General features: G+C 39.7%; 1 protein-coding gene across 1 annotated transcript in view; it reads right to left on the minus strand.

Moving 5' to 3' along the window:
* Window positions 1-17077, minus strand: part of LOC117301395 (DNA polymerase epsilon catalytic subunit A-like) — a 50987-nt gene that overhangs the window by 21690 nt on the left and 12220 nt on the right. The window contains exons 9-24 of the mRNA XM_033785355.1: window positions 16601-16797; window positions 15376-15495; window positions 14357-14603; window positions 13353-13565; window positions 12056-12163; window positions 10865-10993; window positions 9587-9689; window positions 8569-8715; window positions 7184-7329; window positions 6366-6514; window positions 5820-5912; window positions 4633-4777; window positions 3874-4031; window positions 2019-2214; window positions 1176-1301; window positions 136-327 (exon numbers count right to left, since the gene is read on the minus strand). Coding sequence (XP_033641246.1) covers window positions 136-327; window positions 1176-1301; window positions 2019-2214; window positions 3874-4031; window positions 4633-4777; window positions 5820-5912; window positions 6366-6514; window positions 7184-7329; window positions 8569-8715; window positions 9587-9689; window positions 10865-10993; window positions 12056-12163; window positions 13353-13565; window positions 14357-14603; window positions 15376-15495; window positions 16601-16797 — 2469 coding nt within the window. The remainder of the gene's footprint in view (window positions 1-135; window positions 328-1175; window positions 1302-2018; window positions 2215-3873; window positions 4032-4632; window positions 4778-5819; window positions 5913-6365; window positions 6515-7183; window positions 7330-8568; window positions 8716-9586; window positions 9690-10864; window positions 10994-12055; window positions 12164-13352; window positions 13566-14356; window positions 14604-15375; window positions 15496-16600; window positions 16798-17077) is intronic.

Raw genomic sequence — 17077 nt, forward strand, 5'->3', positions numbered from 1 at the left:
TTTATCAATAAAAGAAAGGTCTGTAGGCCATATGCACAAGCGCCATTTTTAAGATTGACCGCAATACATCTTGAGAAACCGAATACAGTTAAAAAATAATTCAAGCTGGCAAGATGGATCTAAACAATTCCTTACCCCTCTGATGTCGTAGTTGGTCCGAAGAGGATCTTTCAGCCATTTCTTCAGGTAGTGTTTCATAACGCTAGGCTCGGACTGGAAGATAGCCAGCGGGATTGCCCTCTCTGTCACCGGAGCTCCTTCTGGTTTCTTAGAGATGATAAACTTACAAGCCAATCCCTTGTCCTTCACCATCTGGTCACCAAGGAACTATGGAAGACACAAAAACTGCTAATATTTCTATGTAGGGCCACTGTTCAAACAGGGCCCAGTTACATGGCTCTGCTTAGGGCCAAATTCTGCGCTTACGATCATGATTCGCCGCTTATTGTGCAAGTGCCAAATGTCTGTGCTCGCCAGCTGTGTAAGCATAGAATACCTAGTAATGTGGAGTACGTATGCGCAAAATTTACCTGCTAACCTGTGAAATACGCTTAATGTAAGCCTGATATTACCTGCTTCTGTAAGCGTAAATTCTTTGCTTATGGTAAGCAGAGCAATGAAATTTGGCCCGGGTCTCGAAACTTACACTGGACCACAGGGTCAAGGCCAGTGATTTTACGGCCAGTAAACTGTCAATTGTATAAGTCTGACCGTCTTGTGTTTTTGATTAATAACACTTCACTGTTTTGTTTAATCTAAACTGATAATTACAAATATCTTTCAATGGTGTTGAGTCAAGTACTACCCATAAAACAAATTACATATTAGTTTTGTTTTTCTCAAACATACACCGATGTATGTTAGCACTGTATACTCAGTACTTTCTCAAGTCCTCTGAAAAACATCATAGGCATATAGTACACAGGTGGGATTCGAACCCACGACCCTTGCAATTCTAGAGCAGTGTCTTACCAACTAGTCTACTGAGATTGTCCGGTAGCTAGAGGCAGTTCGAATCCTATGTTTTGGCAGCGGGTACTGCAACGGTATAAGAGATGTTAAACTTGCATCGTGGATAAAGAATATTAATATTTTTTTTCTTCCCATACATTTTAAACTCTTTCCCGAGTCCTGTGAAAAATGACATAAATCTTCTCCTTGTTCTTGTTCATTACCTCAGCTAGTCTCTTAGCGGTACGGATGGACGTGGATTTCTGCGCTCCGTACTCCTCCAGTTTCCGAGACATGCTGCGATTCTCCGACACGAGGAAAAACAGCTCAGAGTCAGGCAAGTTTGCAGCCTACATAGAGAAGTGAAAAAATACATAGAAAACTTGTATTGAAATCCCATCCAAGTAGCATGATTAGCAACTCTTTGCATCATTTTGAAATTTTTAAAACGACAGTATCTAAAGGCAACCATTTCTATATCATACTCTGTAGTTGACAAAATAAAATACATGTAAAAAGAAACTTTATGATTAACACAATTCGTGGGGTGCCGTGGTCGAATGGATAAGAGCACCGAACCAAAGCTCTAGTGGTTTCTGTTCAGCAGGGTGTGGGTTTGACTCATCGTTGTGACACTCCCTCAGCAAGACATGCGACTATAGATTGGTATATTTTCAGAACTGAGAAGTTTCCCGAACATGCAATAAATCTACTCCGCAGTAGTAGAATAAAGAAAGACAGTTCTCTAAGAACAAACTCTACCTGGCAAGTAGATACACACATGGTGTTACCGCAAACCAAATTAATTTCACAGGATTATATTTGGTTTGCGGTAACATCATGTGTGTATCTACTTGCCGGGTAGAGTTTGATCTTAGAGAACTGTCTTTCTTTATTCTACAATTGCGGAGTAGATTTATAGGGTGTTTGGGAGACTTCTCATTTCTGAAAAAAACTGTCCTGCTTTTTAACTACTACCTGGGCGGAAGGTATAGAAAATTGGCTGGGACTACTACTTTAGCTTATAGGATCGTAATCACAGGATTTATACTTATTTTGAGACCCACCCTGCTATACAGCACGTCCAGCCAGTAGTCTGCAATCTTGGCGACAGCGGCGTAACACTCGTCTAGCGTGGTACCTTTAAGGAAGGCTTCAAACACTGAAGCCTGGAAGATCTTGATCAATTGGAGCTCACCGTTTCGCTTCACTTCAAAACCCTTCAACTCAGCCAGGGAACCGTCATGGTTGAACACGGCATACCTGATGATAAACAAGACAAAATAATTTAATAGATGTTAAATTTGCATTGGGGATAAAGAATATTCATTTTGGTTTTTACCCATATACACCGATGTGTGGTAGCACTGTATACTCGGTACTTACCCAAGTTCTCTGAAAAAAATCATAGGCATATTACTCGCGTGGGATTCAAGCTCACAACCTTTGTATCAAGAGCAGTGTCTTACCAACTAGACCAGTGAGATTGCCTGGTGTCTAGAGGCAGTTTGAATCCTCATGTTTTTACTATCATAATAATAGTCGATATTCAAATAGCACTTTATACACCCGAAGGGCGTCTCAAAGCGCTGAAACATACAGTATTTCCTTCAAGGTACATGTATGTGGGACTGTGGGTTTTTGAATTATGAGATCTACTCCTTTTACCTAACACCATGTAATGGTTTACAAGTTGCTGTGGCGCAATATGTCGCCAATCCAGCCAGGAACACCAGGGTGAACACAAGGATTTAAGAATAAAATTCTTACATACCAAGTTAGGCAATGTATACAACAATTTAACAAAATAAGAGGGCATTGGTAGTGGGAATAAACGTTCACCAAAATGTGCAAGATTTCAGAAACATACCTGTGAAATTAATCCGATATGGATGATTATTTCTTAGAATAAGTTTCCAAAAATAAAGATAAATACTACGACGAGAAGTATGCCAAACAAAATTTATTATTTGGGCTTTGCCTGCCAGTGGATCCCATTTCAAATCCAACCTCAGACCGGAGGCCTTGCATTTAGATCGGGTTTCAGTGCCTACCTGTTTACCGCTTTGCGAAATCAATCTCTGTGCTCCATTTCACAAAGCAAATTGATTTATCTAAAGATAAGTTGTCAATGTAACCATGTTGATTTGTATATGACATCGCACTTTGCCTAGTAATAATAAGTGATTGACAGTTAAAATCAATCTTAATAATAATATGAGCAAGGTTCTGCCCAGGATTTCTCGAGTGGTGGACAAATATTTCCCTGGACACCATTGCAAGATGGATCAGTTACATGGTAGATCATACAATTAGACTCAAATCAAAGAAGTTGCCCCAAAAATAATGCCTTTGGATACCATTTTTACTGGTAAATAAACAATTTTACATTTCGTTGGCAACCATTGAAAGGAAATTGCAAGTTTTAAACCTTGGAAAAATTTGTGGCGGTCAGAAACAGGAAATTCTTTTAGTGATGGTTGGGGAATCCTGAGTGCCAGGCAGGTTTTCCGGAACCGACCAATGTGGGCAGAACTCTGTTTAAGACATTTATATAGCGCATAAACAGGGGCCTCTTTGATAATCTTACACCCATTACAGAGAGGCGCTCCAGAGTCGTACCGAATCAAATTTTGAATTAAGTACATGAAAAGTTAGACATCTGAAACAGTTAGAAGCCACTGGATGCACTAGAAGTCGAAAGAACTGTTGCAGTCATTCGGAACGACTCTGGAGTGCCTTGGTTTTAGCAACGAACTTGTAATATGGGCCAAGCAAATGTAAATATTATGTTAAATTCGCCTGTCTGAAACAAACAGTTTTTGGGTCGACCTAGAGTCGCTCCTAATCTATTTGGTTCAGCGAGACTCTGGCGCCCTCGTCTGAAACGTGTGTAAGCTCTTTATGTGGAAGTGTCCCAACCTTTTCTTCAGCTTCTTGCCTTCCTCCTTAGAGGCTGGTAGGATCATTGCGAGGTATGGACCGTCAACTTCAAAGAAGATTGAGTTTTCATTCCGCTCTGAGTAGGTAAGATTCCCTGGATCAACCAACTCCTGGTACTGGTCATTGGTGTAGAAATCCTACGTGCAAAACAAAAAATGGACGATGAAATTGACAAGGATGTGACAAACTGAACTATGAGAGAAAAGCCTAAAAGCTTGTGTGCACTAAAGCTTCCGAGTGAGAAGCCAACTTTTACGCTAATTTATCTTTGGTTTTGAAAGCCCTAGTCTGAAATCCATATGTTCCATGTTCAATATGGTTTTATCTTTATTTTGATATGATTTTGATCTCGAGTTATAAAACAAATTGTGTGAGGGTTTAAAAATTATGGATTTCCGGTTAAAAAAACAGAGAAATCACAGTCCTGTGTTTGACGGACGTGAAAATGGTTAGAATGAGCACTTATAAAGCGCCTGTATCCATCTTAAGATGTTCATGGCACACTGACACATTATAATATGTTTATGCAGTCCTCATTAAGTGAGTCTTGAGGGAACTTTGAACAAAGCTATGAGGAAGAAAGTTTAATTTGATTCGGTAAGTCATTCCATAATGAGGGGGCAGCATAATTAACCGATCTCTACATACAATTTTAAGAACTGATCATTGTCATTATAACACAAATTAAATAGTTCCTAATGGGTAAGAGGTTGAAAGTTAAAATAACTCCCTCCTTACCTTAACCATGATATTAAGCATTGCACCTGGGTAGGAGATAGTGACTTTAGGTTTCTTAGGGTTGGTTGTTTTGATGGTGTAATTCTCAGGAAAGCTCGCTGGTAGAACGCACCAGATGCCATCAGTGTCCAACTCTAATGGCCGACTACAAATACAACAACAAAACAAGAGGAGTTATATCTTTGAAAGTTTTTTTTTTTTCCACCCTACATGTATGTGGTGTGTCATGGCCTAGTGGTGTTAGAGCACCGGATTCAAACTCTGGTGTTTCTGATCAGCAGAGTGTGGGTTCGAGTCCCAGTCCTGCCCCCTTTGTCCTTAAGCAAGACACTTAACCATAATGATTTGTCCTTCAGATGGGACAGAAAGCCTTTGGTTCTGTGTATTGTGTAACGCACGTAAAAGAACCCAATGCACTTTATCAAAAAGAGAAGGGGTTGGCCCTGGTGTTCCTGGTTTGATTGGCAGTGTTTAAAGCCACAGCAATTTGTAAACTATTAAATGGTGCTATGTTAAAGGGTGGCTGCAGTGTTTTTTTTTATTCATTTAAACGATTAAACATGACTTTTTAAACCTGAAATATTTTTTATTATTTTTTATTAAATGCGCAAGTATTTTTAAAAATGGTTTTCAAGAGATAAGGGAAACCCACACCGCCCCTAAAGGGAAGCCTTCATTTGCATAAACGTGACGCCATGTCGGTAACCCGAGCCGCCGGGCCCCCTGGCTGTGTGCATATAGAGACGTGTGCACTGTGTGGCCTGGTACCTAGGCGCAAGTAGTAAGGGACCAGACTCTTTTTGCCGACAATATGTTTCAATTCCCAACGTGACGTCGATGGTAGGGGGCGGTAACAATCCACAAAAGGGGGGGGGGGGCATGACTTGATCGCTAATTACGCAAGTCAGATATGTCAGGAACAAACAAAACACATTTTATTGATGTTTAATACATATATCAGAAATAAATGACAGCAAAATTAACTGTTTTATTTGAATTCACTGCAGCATCCCTTTAAAGGAGATGGTCTCATAATTCCAACGTACATTTGTAGTCCCATATCCCTTGCAGTTTAAAGCGCCTTGAGTGACACTCAGTGACGGATATGCGCCCTATATAAGAAGCCACTATTAGACTACTCGGCCATGACACGCTCCAAACTTACTCAAGACAATACTAAATCTTACCCAATCTGCTCGACGATCTCCCGAGCTCTTGTAATAATACTCGCTCCTGTGTAACATACAATGCCTGCCATCTCCATGGAGTACCAACGAGCGCTGAAAAGAATCAACAGAAGTAAAACTCATAAGATACAGTACAAAGCTTTCAGTCAAAATCTCATTAGATCTTGATCTCCGCTGCATCAACTTTCAATCAAAACTCTGGAGTTTTCAACCAAAATTCTTGAATTTTCAGTCAAAAACTCATAAATTTGCAGTCAAAATATCAAAAGGTTTCATTCAAAATCTCAGTAGTTTTCAATCAAAAACTCACACATTTGCAGTCAAAATCTCATTAGATTTCAGTATAAATCTGAAGCGTTTTCTGTCATAAACTCACAACTTGTCATATAACACCTTTTGAGTTTTCAGAAAAAACAAAGAGTTTTCAGTAAAACAACTTCTCATAAAAAACAGCTAATAAGTTTTCACTCACAAACTCATGAGTTCTCGTTAAAAAACCTTTGTCAGCTTTCAGTCAAATCGAACTCAATAAGGAAACAAATTTACCCTTTTCTCATGACGTAGCCATAGAACGAGTTCAGGATACATTTATGAGCAAGTTGTAGAGAGTCGTATAAAATCTCTGTGTTCTTAGCGCTCTTGATTTCCGCTGCGTCGCCTTTCTCTATAGCTGCTGCAACTTTCCTCTTCCAAACCTAGAAACCAAAATTTTATAAATATTGAAAGTCATAACTTTTTTATTTATTTTATTCATCTTTCATTAAAAAGGTTTTTTAACTCACAAAACCACATTGGAAAGAGCAGACTCGCTCACTGCTTTAATAATAAAAATATCAACAAGCCGAGGCCTGTGGTGAGATGTGGTGAGATGCCCGATGGACAGACAAACATAACATAAACAGGAACAAGAACATATGGACAGACAATTAGAATGAAAACAGAAATGATGAACACAACAACAATGAGAATAACAATATAAACAACAATAATGATACCAATATTAATAGATTCAGAAATAATAATCAAGCATTTGCTGACAATTAAGCAATAGTAAAATGAGAATGAGAAACCAACAATGTCAAATACTGGAAGAGAAGAGCTTTTTTATAAGCGCATTTAAGTCATCTCACAGATGATTGTGATTTAATCGCCAGGCTTAAAGGCCGAGTCACACTGCAGCGATAACGAAAACGATAACAATCACGCTGCAAAAAGAATGTATTCTATTGATTGAATGAGCGTGTGCATATTCTGCGTGGAGCAATTCAACCAATAGAATGCGTTCTCTTTGCGTCGTGATCGTTCGCGTTTTTGATATCACTTTCGTGGAATGATAAATCTCAAATCGTCTTCTGCCATCATACCTTAAGTAACCCTTTGAATTCGTAGCGTCTGTCTCGGAAAGCTCTGACGGTGTCGACGTAGAAAGAGTTCTCCCTTTGGCAAGTTGTCGTAGTTCTCTCTTCGGTCCGAGTAACTTTTGTCTTTTTGTACGCCTTCCGACAATAATCTGATTAGCAAATAATAAACATATTTTCATAAAAACCTCAGACAGTTTCACTATTCCTATTGGTGGAGAGCACATCACGTGGGAGTGTATAAACCTTTGTTTATGACCAGTAAAAAGTGTTCAAAACATGGGCTTGACACATGAGCTTGCACCTGTGCTTATAAAACAGTTTCTTCATTCCTATTGGTTGAGAGCAACGGCCGGGACAGTTGTACCACATCACACAATACGCGCAACGCCCACAGCATTCCCTTATAAGGAGTCGTTTACCTGAGGGCAGCGGAGGGCCTTACCATTTCATAGCTGGAGGGGTGTTGTGTTCAAAGCATTTATTTTACTTTTTGACCAAAAGTGTTGATGTTTTTTGACCGAAAAGGTATTTATGAATGGGAATCAAAGTGTGTTGAATCAGTTTTCAACTAGTGGTTTAAACCCGCCGAGGCCTGGTTCTTGATAATTTACCTCGACCTTGTCTCAGTAAAATTATCAAGAACCAGGCCTCGTTGGGTTTAAACCACTAGTTGAAAACCTCTTCAACACACATTGATTCCCTTATTTATGTACTTTTTAAACAAAATTGTATTGCTTATATTCTGATATTTTTCAGAGTTCAAGAGACTTCACAGTTCTGAAAAGAACTATCCTGCTTTTTACCAAACTCTTTCTAACTTTAGGATTAATCTTAGGACTTAGGACGAGTTAAGTTCCGTTTCCACGGACGCATTGAACCAATCCTAAGTTAGGACGAGTTACTCGTCCTGTTACTCGTCTTAACTCGAGATAGGATTAATCTTAGCGTTTTGTAAAATCGGTCGCAGTGTCTTTAAAGCCATTGGACACTTTTGGTAAACAGTATTGTCCAAGGCCCACACTTCGTGTATCAAAACTTATATATGAAATAACAAACCTCTGTGAAAATTTAGGCTCAATCGGTCATCGGAGTCGGTAGAAAATAACGGAAAACCCACCCTTGTTTCCGCACGTTTCGCCGTGTCATGACATGTGTTTAAAATAAATTTTTAATTCTTGATATCGAGAATTGATATTATTATAATGTTTTCTCAAAAAGTAAAGCATTTCATGGAACAATATTTCAAGAGAAGTCTTTCACCATTAACTTCTGTAAACCCTGTAAGTGGGTGAGGAAGGTTGGGAAGTTATTTGTAAATCTGTGAACTTTTTTTTTTTTTTTTATCGAAAGTGTATAATGGCTTTAAACTAGAGTCATTAGGAGTTTACCTGATAGTCGTTTCTTCTCCATTGCCGCTTGTTCTTCTCTCGGTATTTCGTGGAAGACTCTCGGAGGCTCGCCAGGATTCACTGGAGGAATTCTCTCCATCTCAAGCTGCTGCTTAATACGCTGGTACTCACCTCGGGTTGCTGGTACTACAATATCAAGCATTGAGAACCAGTTAACTTCAACGGGGGTGAATTTCATAGCAGAAAATACTGCCGCTTAGCAAAAATTGAGTGGGGCACCAGAGACAACAATGTAAACTTAATGTAATTTGGGCTGGTAAACTATTTCTGTTTAGCAATAATTTTCTGTTTAATACGCTGGTTACAACTCCCCTTGTATTTTATTTTATTTATTTTAATTCTATTGCTGGTACTAGAATCACAAGCATTGAGAACCAATTAACTTTACCAGGGCACACTGTCACAGAGCTAATTAGGCAGAAAACATTGCAATTATAAAGCATTCCAAGTCTCTGTGATTTGTAAACAAATGTAACCCCAGGCATTATAAACTTCTCCTATACTTCGCCAACACCCAATTTCAAGCTGGGTGAATTAACAATGGGGGGGGGTGGTTAACAAAATATGTCCTGGACGACACTTTCCGCTGGTGGTCCTCGACTAACTTTGACAAGGTCTCTTAAGCCCTTTACACACTGTATCCCTTATCCTGGTGTAAAACAGCCCTGGAAAGCCCCCTCGGAAGGCCCCTAAATTTTTGTACCCCATGATTACCAGGTGCATTTTCACAGTGTCCCATCTAGGTCCCTACCCACATGGTTCATGTTGCATGTTTCAAGAATACCCCAGGGTTTTATTGCTTACCCCTACTCAGGGGTAAAAAGTGAAAAGGCTAGTCTCTAGGGTTCCCCCAGGAATACAGTAGTGTGAAAAGGACTATAGTTGTATCTTTCTGATATTCTTGAAGAATAATGAGAAACAATTATCTCATGTGCTCATGCGACATCAGCATAGTGGGTGAGGAAGGTTGGGAATTAAGACAATGCAAGTCACTTACGGAAATCTCCCCTCCACATCCACGGTAACTTGCGTTGGCAACGAGCTCCTGGCTTATTAAAATCACAGCCTGCACATGTGACCTCGTTCACCATAGCGGAAGGCTGTTGATACAAAAATAACAAAAATGAACACCACTCTGACGAATTTGGTTACACTTCAGGCCTCGAAATAATCCCATGGCACTGTGGTGACACAAAAATTTTGCATCTTTACTTTTTGTACTAATTGGCTGCCATACCAATGAGAGTGTCAGAGGTCATCAGTTGGTAACAACACAACTAATACCAGCTGAACTGTATAAAGATATACATACATCACAAGTACGTTGACTTTTAGTGTTTTATTATGTCGGGCCATGTGCGTCACTTGGCATTACTTTTGTGAGTTAGAGTTTGTTTGTCACGTTCAACTGTTCCTCCTCGGATTTTCATCAAGGCATTTTTCAACAGGAGTTTGGTGCCTAAATATACATGTAGAACAGTGAATACTCTACAGCTACTTTGTTCTACATTTGGAGAGATATTGTTTATCACTTAACGTGATATTTTGTTTGGTTCAAGCTTTGCCATCTACATTTCTACATGACATTGTATTGTAACTTTACACGAACGCCACGTGAGTTAGCGGCTGCTTGGAACAGAACTTCATCGTGTGTTGTTAGTGAAATTCGTCTGTGTGTTTCGTCTATGTGTTTGTAACTTTGTGAACACTACAACTACGTCAAGTGATTTACTTCACCGGTACATGTAGGATCTTCGGACTGCCGTCTCGACTTGATGAGCGAACACTTTAGCGTGGGTAAGTGACATATTTTATAACCCCACAGCACCACTAGCAATTTCCTCTCCTCAAGAGAAATCAGGCTTCAAGAAAAGGACATGATTCAAGCCTTGAACTTTGCTCTTGAAGGGGCAATTTTACTGTGTGATGACTCGCTCGGTCCGGGCCTAGCACTCACACCTGTATAGAAGGATTCCACTGAAAATTTGAATGAGATTGGTGGCCTTGGCAATTAGAGATCGCGAAAGTATCAGGCCTCCAAATAACCCACGGCACCTACAGCATAATCAATTGCCGTACATTTACCTTTGGTTTTGAAAGCCCTACTCTGCAATCTGGGATGTTCTATTTGGTTGTATCCTCCAGTCTCTTATGAATTTGATCTTAGTTAAAAAAAAATAACAAAATGCATATATATATTTTTTACATTTTTGGGATGGGGTTTAGAAAAAAGGGAGTTCCGGTAAAAATCAGAGGAATCACATCCCTAAAATACCTGCAGTCTGTTGGTGAGAATAATGTTAGGATACATAGCGCCGACGTCCAAGTGATATATACAGGGGTTCTCCAATCTAGCCGGTGTGTCTCGCAGAGCGGCTAACTTCTCCTTGATGTCTGCACATACCTACAAGAATAATAATAATAATAATAATATTATTCGGTTCTTATAAAGCGCTTTATCACAGCTCAGGAGCGTATCAAAGACCTATTCCTTTATAGATGCTATGTCAGATTTTTGGCCCCAAACATTACAAAATTGATTTTTTGAGTGAATGGTATTTCAAAAAGTAGCACCCGTTCTAACGAAAAAAAGTTTAACTTTTACTTTTAATGGTCAGGAACCATGACAAAAATTTAAAAATGTTTCTTATAAAACACATAAAAATTGGTCAAGTGATATATTGTCGGGATCCCGACCAAAAACTTTATTTCACTGCTACTAATAATTGGCGGACTTTTTCGAGCAATGGCTCAAATGAAAGCTAAACTTTCTCGACCCCGATCAAAATTTTGGGGTAAAATCGGCCAAAAATCTGACATAGCATCTTTAAAGCACCATGTAGTAGTTTACAAGGTGCTGTGGTGCAATATGCTGCCAATCACACCAGGAACAACGCGGCGAACCCATTCTCTGCGATACGTGCACTGAGTTCTTGTACAAATACGCTACACAACACGCGAGACCTTTGGCTTTAAGATGAAGCAATAAGTGTCTTGCTTAAGAACTTGCTTAAGAAAAAAAAATTGCTTAGCATAAAATTTCTTTCTTGATAAAAACAGGATTACTAAATTTCCACATGGTTTTAAAGTAAATTTGGTTGGTAATCATGTTATTACCAAGGAAGAAATTTCATGCTAAGCAAATTTGTGTGCTTAGCAGCTTAGTGAAATTTGGCCCAGGACTCGACCCAACACTCTACCGAAAAGAAACAACAGAGCTCGAGTTTGGTGCTCTTATCCGCTTGGCTACGACACCCTATTATCTGTACACTCAGCACTTTCCCGAGTCCAGTGAAAAAATATCACAGGCATGTTACTCGGGCGGGATCCAAACCCACGACCCCCGCAACTCTAGAGCAGCGTCCCACCAACCAGACCACCGAGGTTGCCCGGCAGCTAGAGGCAGTTCGAATCCTATTTTATACCCTATATCTCTCTAACCTGGGTAAATTCTTCATGTTTTTACCTCATCAAAGTTAGTGACAGTCTCCAGAGGTACCTTCTCTTCTTCTTTAATGGCATGCTGCATCGTCCGTTCAACATTCTCCATCAGCGTCTGGAAAGCCTCAGGCACCTATAGGTTTTAGAATCAGACATTAAAAATCTTAAAATTAAAAGACCTTAAAGGCAGTGGACACTATTGGTAGTTGTCAAAGACTAGCCTTCACAGTTGGTGTATCTCAACATATGCATAAAATAACAAACCTGTGAAAATTTGAGCTCAATCGGTCATCGAACTTGCGAGATAATAATGAAAGAAAAAACACCCTTGTTACACGAAGTTGTGTGCATTTAGATGAATAATTTCGAGACCTCAAGTTCTAAATCTGAGGTCTCGAAATCAATTACGTGGAAAATTACTTCTTTCTCGAAAACTACGTTACTTCAGAGGGAGCCATTTCTCACAATGTGTTATACCATCAGCCTCTCCCCATTACTCGTTAGCAAGTAAGGTTTTATGCTCATAATTATTTTGAGTAATTACCGATAGTGTCCACTGCCTTTAAAGTTGAACAAATTTATTGTGGATCTGCCTGGGCATAACAGATGACACCAGGGTACAATTCAAGACGGAGGTTGCCCTAAGTTGTGCTGGATAGACAGTGTCACAAAGTGGAAAGGTAAAAGCGTAGGAGAGCTGAGAAGAGCAGTGATTGAAAGGGACCAGGTGATGGCAGCAACTCCAGGAGTGCGCCAATTTATTTATTTATTTTTATTTATTTATTTCTTGTTTTATCCTGGGAAATCCATTCAGTAAGAAAACTCACTGATCTCCCATGGATCCCAGCTAATAGCAATCTACAGAAGTGCACTTAAGATAAAAGATTAAAAATTTACACAGAAAAACATGGCACATTCATTTAAAAAAAACACTAGATCCAAGCACACATAAACTACAATTTTTTTTATAAATAGGACAAAGAAAACTAAAGGGGAAAAAATACACATTTGAGGATGAGGCAGCCACAGACGCAAGTCTTTGCCAAATGATGATGATGATCCCGCTTATTTTTGCTTAGCAGATCAATTGTAATCAATTATTTCTGCCTAAGCAACTTTATGGGCCCAAGGAGGCTGCATAACAAAATTATGTTTTTCAGAATAATTAAGGTAATCAGCTAAAAACTGTTTTTGAATGTACAATGTAACATGTATCCTGCTTATTTGTGCTTAGTAGAGAGTTGTTATTTACTGCTTGAGCAGCTAAATGAAATTGGACTCTGGTAAGTGATATAAAAGAACAAAAAAGAGGGAAAACGTACCATTCTGAATCTGCAAGGGAGATCACTTCGGAACACCCCAGACTCTAGAGCCTCAACGTGACCCCCTACATACGTCTCCGTATCCAAGAGGTGGCCATCCTTTGTCAACTTGTTATAAACAGTTTCTTGTTTGTTTGGGAAGACGATGTTAGCGTGGAAGGCTTGCACCATGAGGAGAGCTTCACATAAGGTGCCGGAGCCTTTACGTAGGACCTTCAGGGAGACAAAATATTACATTTTTTTTACATTCATTTATTTTTTGATGATTCTCGTTAAAGCCTGTTCAGCGATTTGACGAGGGGAAAAGCTTCTCTATGCAATCGAACAACCAAGATTAAGCAATGACCCTTCCGTATGGTAAGCCGAGTTGCATAGCCCAGGTGAATTGTGTTAAAGGAACATGTTGCCTTAGATCGGTCGAGTTGGTCTTTGAAAAGCGTTTGTAACCGTTTGTTATATCATGCGTATGGGTAAAAAGATGTTGTAAAAGTAGAATACATTGATCCACACAAACATGCTGCCAAATTGCACGGTTTTCCTTTTACCTCGTTGACTAACACAGTCGGCCATTTATGAGAGTCAAATTTTTGCCTCCAATAAAATCGCCAAACGTGTTACTTCGCAAAGGAAAAGGAAAACCACGCAATTTTGAGGCAAGTTTGTGTGGATCATTGTATTCTACATTAAAAAAATCTTTCCAACCATATGCATTTTATAACAAAAGGTTACAAATGCTTTTTATAGACCAACTCGTCCGATCTAAGGCATCGTGTTCCTTTAATAATGCAAAATGTAAAAAATGATATTTTAAGAGTTTTACTCCATCAATTATTTTTGTTTAAAGGATTTAAACTACATGTACAGCACCTCAACAAGTAATATTTTAAGGGAAGCTTTCTGCTAGCATTATCTTCAAACTATTTAAGTTTAATGTAAATCTGTGGACATTGTGTTTTGGGTTACAAAAAGTACCCAAACCCTCTAATCTTTGAACAAACACTTACTTCGTCCGGTTCCATGGGGATGATCGTACACAACGCAAAGATAAACGGATGAACATATTTCATGTACAGGTAGTAAGTAGCCACAGCGTCCGACACGGAATAGTTAGCGAGGACGTCCGGTTGCTCTGACGCCATGCGACACATTTCCTCCGGGTCTAGTTCCACGGGGTCATAGCGTAGTTTTGCTTTGGTTGCAGCTTTTAGGTTCTGACTACCGACTGGGAGGTAGCTGTCACGTTTCACCCATCTGAATTAAGCGTCAAGTTTGAACATTTTAGAGTTTAGAAAAGTAACACTCGTTTCAGACAGGCGAGCCAAACCAAATTCTGAATTAAGTACATGAAACGTTTGGCGGCTGAAACACTATTAGAAGCCACTGGACGCACTAGAATCGTGACTCTGTTGTGCCCGTCTGAAACGCGTGTAAGAGTCAAGTGATAAGATCAGGGAAAGAGGAACACTATTTGCTGTCAAGTTTCACCCATCTGAATAAATATTCTAGTTTAAAAAATGTCAGAAAAGTAAGAGTTGAGCATTTAGATCAGGCTCAATTTCATAGAGCTGCTTAAGCACAAAAAGTAGCTTAGCACAACAAAATTATGCTTACCAGAATAAGGTTACCAGCCAAACTACCATGTCACATGTACAATTTGTGACTGGTATCCTGCTCATTTCTGCTTAGCCATGTTAGCAGACAATAAGCATTATCTTCAAGTATGCGCTAATCCTCCAATCAGATTCGCAGAATGGAGTGGTGATAAAAACCTATATTGCACGGCTAATATCAGTACCATGCGAATTTTGTGTTCTAAGTCAAGCGCTAAGTTTGCTTGAAGATAAATACGTTATCACACGCGCGCTTGGGAAATACGGAAAATATAGCGCGTCTGCGTCCCATATCCAACTCGGCCTAGGCCTCGTTGGATATTGGACGCAGACGCGCTATATTTTTCTGTATTCCACTCGCGCTTGTGTGATAACTTATAATATTGTCACTCTAGTGATCTTCATTACTGTACCTGTATGCATCCATATGAATGCAATGTCGAGATTTATATTCGCCCTGAGAGTCCTTCTGGAATCCAATCTCACGGAACATATCGATGTTGTGAAATTTACAGCGAGCTTCGACAAACGGCCTGTGAATGAAATTAAAAAAACACGGCATTTCAGAAAGGCAATTCGTATGGTTCCCTGACTTCAATGCTAACAATAATGAGATTGTGTTTGGACCAACCAAAGTTTCTGACTCTTTTTCGTCCAAGCCATGGGGTGTCGTGACCGAACTCAAGCTCTGGTGCTTCTGTTCAGCAGAGTGTGGGTTCGAATCCTGGTCCTGACACTTGTGTCCCTGAGCAGGACACTTTACTATAATTGCCTCTCTCCACCCAGGGTCAAATGGGTACCTGTGAGGGCAGAGATGGTTCTTGTGATTGGTTTAGCCGAGTAGCGCATCTATTGCACACAGGCTGCATACTGATCCCCAGGGAGCCGAGATGGTTTAAGGAATGATTTAAGGCCCAGTCACCGGGGTTATAATGTCGAAAGCGCTTTCAGACACCTCCCGGGCGTGAAAAGCGCTATATAAAAATTATTATGGCTACATTATTCTTCAACACTGGCAGACGCGCTGATCCAGCCATAGCTGTAGCTGAAGTCGCCATTTTGAGCACAGCCTTAAGCTGGTTTGACCTTAGAGTAACACAAAATGGCCGACAGCTTATGTCTTAGCAAAGGTAAGCTAAAACAACATTTGAAGAAAACTCTGGAAAATACAGTATACAGTGCTTTACACACATCAGTGTAAAGATAAAAACAAATTGTCTGCTCATGAATTTCATGAAATTGCCTTTGCATATTTTGAAGCTCCTAGTAAATGGGTTCATTGATCAATATTGGTCTCCATAGTATTTGTTTGGCAAAAAGAAACATTTGTTTTCTCAGCAAAACATTTATTTGCTGGGTTTTTTTCTTCAATTTTATGCACATTTTTCATTAATATTTTGTTGACTATTATGAGTATAAAATTGCCATAAATGACCTTATAGAACTGGACAATGAAATTATACTCAATACATAGAATGTAGTTGACCTTAAAACAGAGAATGAATTGACCTCAAAACAGAGAATGAAACTGACCTAAAAACAAAGAATTGATTTGACCTCAAAACTAAGAATGGATTTGACCTCAAAATTAAGAATTGATTTGACCTCAAAAAACAGAAAGTTGATTTGTAAACTGACCAATCAAAGCAGTCTCCGTTGTAAGTCACCATGATGTTAGGCTTGACCTCCAGAACATGATCCATGAATCGCTGGAGTAGACTAGCCTCATCCGCTTCGTTGAAGACAGTGAACGGTCCTTCATACTCGGGCTTAGGGGTGTACTCGAAGTCCTCCACGTCGTCCGAGACGACTTCACGGTTTGTGATCAGGAATCCCTGTGAATGTGAGAAAATATTGACTTGATATAGGGTTGAGCAAAGAAAAATTGACTAGAGTGGGACTCAAACCAACGACCTCTGGGTTACCATGCCGGCGCTCTACCAACTGAGTTATCTAGCCCTATGCTTGGGTCTAAATATTTTGTCAATATCTTTGTACGGGGGTGCCAGTCAGAAGCCATACAACCGTTAACTGCCGTGCAGCCAGGGATCACACCCAAACTACGATACAACCTGGGAAGCGGCAGCCAGGCGATCACCTTAAGGGGATGCAACT

Source organism: Asterias rubens, chromosome 17 (assembly GCF_902459465.1).
Source record: "Asterias rubens chromosome 17, eAstRub1.3, whole genome shotgun sequence".
NCBI classification, from domain to species: domain Eukaryota; kingdom Metazoa; phylum Echinodermata; class Asteroidea; order Forcipulatida; family Asteriidae; genus Asterias; species Asterias rubens.